Source organism: Photinus pyralis, unplaced genomic scaffold, assembly GCF_008802855.1.
Source record: "Photinus pyralis isolate 1611_PpyrPB1 unplaced genomic scaffold, Ppyr1.3 Ppyr1.4_LG4, whole genome shotgun sequence".
Taxonomy (NCBI): domain Eukaryota; kingdom Metazoa; phylum Arthropoda; class Insecta; order Coleoptera; family Lampyridae; genus Photinus; species Photinus pyralis.
Window position 1 is genome coordinate 7,985,949 of NW_022170511.1, and position 6,000 is coordinate 7,991,948.

Consider the following 6,000-nt stretch of genomic DNA (forward strand, 5'->3'; position numbering starts at 1 on the left):
CTGCGATTATAGACGTTACTGCGAAGTAAACAAATTGAGAACGAATGACACTGATCAAGAATGGAGAACATTCGTTTGAACACACTTTTCCTAAAGCGGCTTCTGATGGATTACTTGCATTTCTTTTGTTCCATTCGCCGGCGTGTATGACATTTCGCACCGTTTTTAAATAGTCATTTCCTGTAACGAAATTGAAAAACCGGAAATATAAGCAGATTTTGATCGTCTCTACAAATTGCGGTACTTTAGCTGTGGGTAATCCAGAAAAAAGCGGATGGGTTTTATTAAATGTCATCATTTATTATTGTTCTGATGCGGTGTAACGAGCAGGAAGTTGGTTTTACCTCTACAATTCATTTTGAAAAAGTTTGTGAGCCCCCGAACAAAACTTTATTTAACAAAAATTTATGTGGCTGATATAATAACAGGTAGTTTCTTAACGTTGGAAATATTCAGGGATCATATCTGCGTGATATACGGCAGCAGTATGAAAAGGTATATTTCCTTAGTATAGACTATTAGTGTCACAAGCACTGCAGTTTGCGAGGAATAGCGGAAATTTGTTTCAGCCCTGAATATAGGCACTTACCACGGCACCCGCGGTTAAGGAGACGAATGTGTGGAAAACTCGAAAGTTTTCGATAGAAAACCGAGCTTAGATTATGTTCGATCTCATTTTTCACCCGCGAAGCGGAAGTGCGGATGCATTTCGAGACTACCGCTATATTCTAATCAAAATTTATTACGCCTTTAATGCGATTGGCATTTACTCCGTGATCATGTTTCGTGATGTGCTTGAATATGGTATGTGGAGCATTTACAGCTACTTTATCTCGAAATCCTAATGTTTTGCCGAAGGTCACGACACCATTATTATTTCTTTATCGTCTCCGTTTGCTGCGCGAATAAGAAAATTTATTCGAAAAATTGCCCTCGATCGGAATTAAAAGATTATAGATACTAAGATTCTTTATCATTCGGCACTAAATGGAAAGTTACGACTTTTATTGACTCATAAATTATTTTAATTGCTACTACCAAAAAGTATGCTTAAAATTTATAATCTAATGGTTAGCGTTAGAGCGATAGATCTTTTTTGGTTTAAAATAGACGTTGCGGGAACTACTTACCGCAAGAAAACCAATTTTCTATATTACCCAATAAATCAATGTAATATTCAAAACATTTGACTAAATTTTTCATTAGTACGTGGCCGATATGGCATTCATCATTTTTTTTTTCTTCTGACAGTAACACATTTATGTTGTCCAATTTTCATTTCGGAAGATATACCTTTTCTGTTAATCCGTGGTCTATCAACAAATAGTATAGCCTTTACCAAAATTACTTTTTGACTACCTCTGGTTAATTTGTTACCATACCATAAGCGAATTCTAATACATTAGCTTTATGCATTTTCTACGGGTTCCCGTTCCTTCCGCACAATTATGAATCTAGCTTTGGTTCTTCGTGGCATCATTTCGTAACCTTTTGGTTGTTGACAATAGTTTACCTTTATCGGTCCGGACCTTTAATCCAAACTTCGATTTTTTTCACACTTCAATTTTAGCATACAGTTACGCTTAACAAGGGATTGCTAAATCATACAGTTTAATTTAATTTTCACTTCTACTTAAACAAGTTACTAATTTACTATGAACATCTTAATGGCGAGGTTCACGCTCAATTTTGACGAAGAGTTTATCTGAAAGATATTTGCAATCTGCACTTTTCATAGTCAACATGCCATGTTATGGATAGTAGGTAGAATGTGTTCGGAGCACTTAGTTTAATTTTTTTTCTTGCAAGTGTTTGCTTTGGTATTTTTCATCGTTTCCATTGTTACAAATTTTTTTTTTATAATTTTGATCATTAAATTTTCCTCAATTGGAATTTGCAATCGCTGGTTTTGTTTGTCATTACGAAACCGAGGTACATTTTTTAGTTGTTTTATTTGTCCTACTTTTTTCGATATTTGGATCGTTGTGGTGCCAAGGCAAACAAATCTATTTTTTTCTCATACTTTTGGCGTTTATTGCGCTTATAAATCTTACCCTATACACTTGTATATTGATCCTTGATTGGACAAAACCCGCACATAAACCCTTACTCAGATGTAGCAATCATTTTGGACCCAGGAGCTTCAATCTTCTATTTCATAAAGACGAAGACAAAGAAAATTGGTTCTGTTGGCAGCCATGGCGATTACTTGGACCATTATTTATAAAAAATTGCTTTGCACACAGACGCAACTTTTATATTAGTGGATGGATGGCGCCTCAAAAAATATTTAAATTGGACATGCTGCCACGGAAGGACATTTCAGGGGGGGTGGCCAACCCCAAACGATTTTTAAAATTTTTGATTATTTACTTAAAACTGTTAAATTTTACTGCCCATAAACGAATTCCCGAGTAGCTATTATAATATTTGGACTCCTTACCTTGTTTACCTGAAAATCCAAACATCTAACTCTCTTGACCTCTTTTCCAAACGATCTTGGTGCATGAACAACGATTTTGACACGTTTTGATCAAAATACATGTGGCTCCAGAAAAAGAATGTAATATCGCTGAATCAAACACACGCGGTTACCAAATGTGCATGCCATGTACTCTTTTGGCATCGAGATATTGCGTTTGCAAGCTATTACAAATCCAAATTTATGTGTAAATAGTTATTTCCCTAACAAGTGCGTGAAGTTGATGATTCCGAAATTTGGAATAACGTTTTTCCTACACTCGTTTAAGAATTAATCAAATAAGTGATCAATTCCCGCACTCGTGCGAGAATGTCTTAGTGCGAGAATGTCAATAGATTGTGGGAAAAAATTTTGGGTATATGTTCTAAAAGTTTTGATCTAGATTCCTATTATTGAGTCCACAGTGTTTCCTGTTCCCAATTCACTCGAAGTACTATAACTTTTGTTCCTGTTGAACCAGCTTCCTGAAAGTCAATTGCGTCCTGCCTTAATATCCAAAGTATGATCGGCCACTTTTAAAAAAGGTTATGGCGTTGAGTGAAGGATTACTCTACGGTTATAGCGCACATGGACGGACCGACAACAATACAAAACAATAAATCTGAGGATCCATAATAATTAGCGTAACACAACGAAGTTGAGGTAACGCTTAGGTATGTGCTCGATTTTCCGTCATTTCCGTAATTGACAGCTGGTATGGTCTAAATTTGCCCGTTGCCCTTCATTTACAGTAGTGTTAGGCGGCGACACCTACGGGCAGGTTTTGAAACCTTTCTCTATGAACTATGTGTATAGCCATTTTTTTCCTCACTTTTGTTGTTCTATCAGTTGTTCATTTGTTAAATACCCAAATAAGGACATTATTCTTATTAATGATTTAATGATTGAAAACCTGAAAACTTTGATTTGGTTAAGATTAAATCCGAAATTACATACGGACAACTAAATTCAAGTTTCCTAACCGAATCCAATATATGAATCTTATTTTCAAATTGAATCTGATCCTTTTCAGGGATATTTCTCATTTCTTTTTTTAATTTACAATACGAGTAATAATACTCCTTGCAGTATTATGATCTACATTTAGTATACCTAAGATAAACGTTAACTTACTTTACAACAGTAAGTAGTTGTGTTCATCGATAAAAATTCAAAGACGGTGTAATTCCAAGATTATTGCGATTAATCTTGAAGTAATTACGGTTCGAGTTGAAACACTTATCTCTCATTGTGGATGGTTTAATTGAATTTTGGCGAATTCCAACTTTTCTATTTGTTTTATATGGCGTTTGAATTTCTAAACCGTTGCCATACTATTATTTTCTAAATATTCCTCTTATAATCAAAGGTAGGTAGGTTAAACTTTGTGTTTTACTAAGAATTTGGCACGTCTTTTAGGGTTCTAATTTTGCAATGGGCTGTAAATTAAGATAGGGTCCATTTCGTAAAAGCTTTAGTAATACCAACTGAAGGATGCTGAAAATGTATTAAAATGCGGCTTGCGGTATAACGAGTAAAATTACGACCATATATGCATTCAAAAATCTTTGAGTGTTCGATACCGCTCCTATGTCTTTTTCCCAATTTTGTAAAATAGGGGGAGATGAAAGAAATGCTACAACTTTGAACTTTCAAAAAGATGGAACTTATCGAATGCCTGAAAAAATCCATCGGGTAATTAGTGAACCAAACGACAATGTTTAAAATCTCCCTCTATAATTAGAGATAAGGAGTAGATAAAAGATTATTGAAAACAGTAGATTGTTCGGCAATTAATAATGAAACCCTAATTTTAATAAATAAGTATGTACCAATTTACCAAATTATTAGCGGTACACTCAATTCAATAAAAAAATAAACGACCAATTAAAAAACCAATCGATTTTTTGTTCAACCCTATATGAGACGACTTCGCTTAAATTATTTACATTTTTCTTTAGGTGCCGAGTACCATGAAAATTCAAGAAGGAAATGTGCAATAACATACGGTTTCGGTCGAGGTTTTTCGGTGATGTGTTTTAATTGTTTTTCAGTCACTTCAAATTACACACCCTGCATGATAACTTTGTTCCAGTTAGCAATGTTGGAAAAACTTTTCATGTAACAAAACTTTTCAATTTCCATGCGAATGTGAAATACGGATCGCACATTTTTACGAGGTTCAATTAACAAAGTGATTTCATATGTAGTATGGACAGACGATAAAGCTCGCATCTATACCCTTCATTGTTTTATAAAATTTAGAATACTTTTATTGTGCATTAAACTTGTCCAGCAGACACTTTTATGCTTCATTACAATTCGCATTTGAACGAATTCGCGTCATGCGGTAGATCTGGTCATGACGAATTTTACAAAACGGAATTTCAAACAAATTTAAATTAAATGAAATCCTCATCGGAAAACAAGTCGCTGTTAAACGCACTTTCCCCGCGGCGCTTTAAATTATAAGGTGCATATACAATTACAGCTCTAAACGATTTCCGTTGCTACCGAACTGATCTTTCAGTGATACGAAAACAATTGAAGAGCAATTTGTAGGTGGCATAAAATATAATTAGACAAGTGCTAAAAGCAGTAATTCGATAAATTCAATTAATTGGATAAACATCACGACAAATACCACCGGTATGCGCAAAAATAATGGCACGATTTTGTTAATTTAAAATGCGGCGTATAGAGAATTTCATATTTTTGTTAATTGTCGTGTGCAGATGGTTTTAATGAGAATAAAATACTTGAGAAATTGCGGTGGGCCTAATTCGCTGAACCGAATATAATCACACTAAAATAAAACCAAAACATCAGAAAACACTGGCTCGGTTTCGAGTTAAAAATCATTACAGAACTCGGCGGAGGTGAAAATTGCGCTTCGTCTTTATATTTAAACGTTTATAGCACTCACAACCTGGAATGTTAGTTTCGCGGAAGTAACTTGCGAACTTTTTCAACGTTTCTGCCAAAAAGGGAGCAAATCTTGTTTAAACTTCTGAAAAACGATTTCGCCTGTAGAAGTGAGAAATGGCGAAAATTTGGTTTACGACCCGAGTTGTTGCTTAGTTTTTAACTTACCATAAAACAATCTGGTCCCTGAAGGCACATCGATTCTCCGTTAGGTCCGTCATTTGAAAACTGCAACCAAAAAGAGAATTAAATTAAAAACTTCATTAAACTTGCGACATTGCTGTTTGCGACAGTTATCCCACTAAATCTTTACCTGTCCCTTACATTTAGCCCAACTTTTTCAGCAGTTAATCGAGATAATTAAAATAATAAGCTCTCGAGGGGTTGAATGAATTTCAATTCGAAATTGTTTCTAGTTTAATTCAAGTCATACAAACTAAGCCAACGTATATAACATAAGATGAAAGAACAACCTGGATTATACAGATACCAATCTAAATGGGATGTAATACGTTAGGTCTAAATCGTGATTGCGCCTAGAATTTGGAATCCCAACTCTAAGCTGGCTTACAAAGGCTTAGAAAGCCAGGATTGTTTTGCTCACGTAACACGAA

At 34.9% G+C, this 6,000-nt stretch overlaps 1 protein-coding gene across 1 annotated transcript in view; it reads right to left on the reverse strand.

Annotated features, from left to right (window-relative positions):
* LOC116169271 overlaps positions 1 to 5,658 on the reverse strand; it is a 53,253-nt gene extending 47,595 nt beyond the window's left edge. Inside the window, exon 1 of the mRNA XM_031485322.1 lies at positions 5,555 to 5,658. Within this exon, the coding sequence (XP_031341182.1) occupies positions 5,555 to 5,584 (30 nt within the window). The 5' untranslated portion in view covers positions 5,585 to 5,658. The remainder of the gene's footprint in view (positions 1 to 5,554) is intronic.
* Between the last annotated feature and the right edge of the window lie 342 nt (positions 5,659 to 6,000).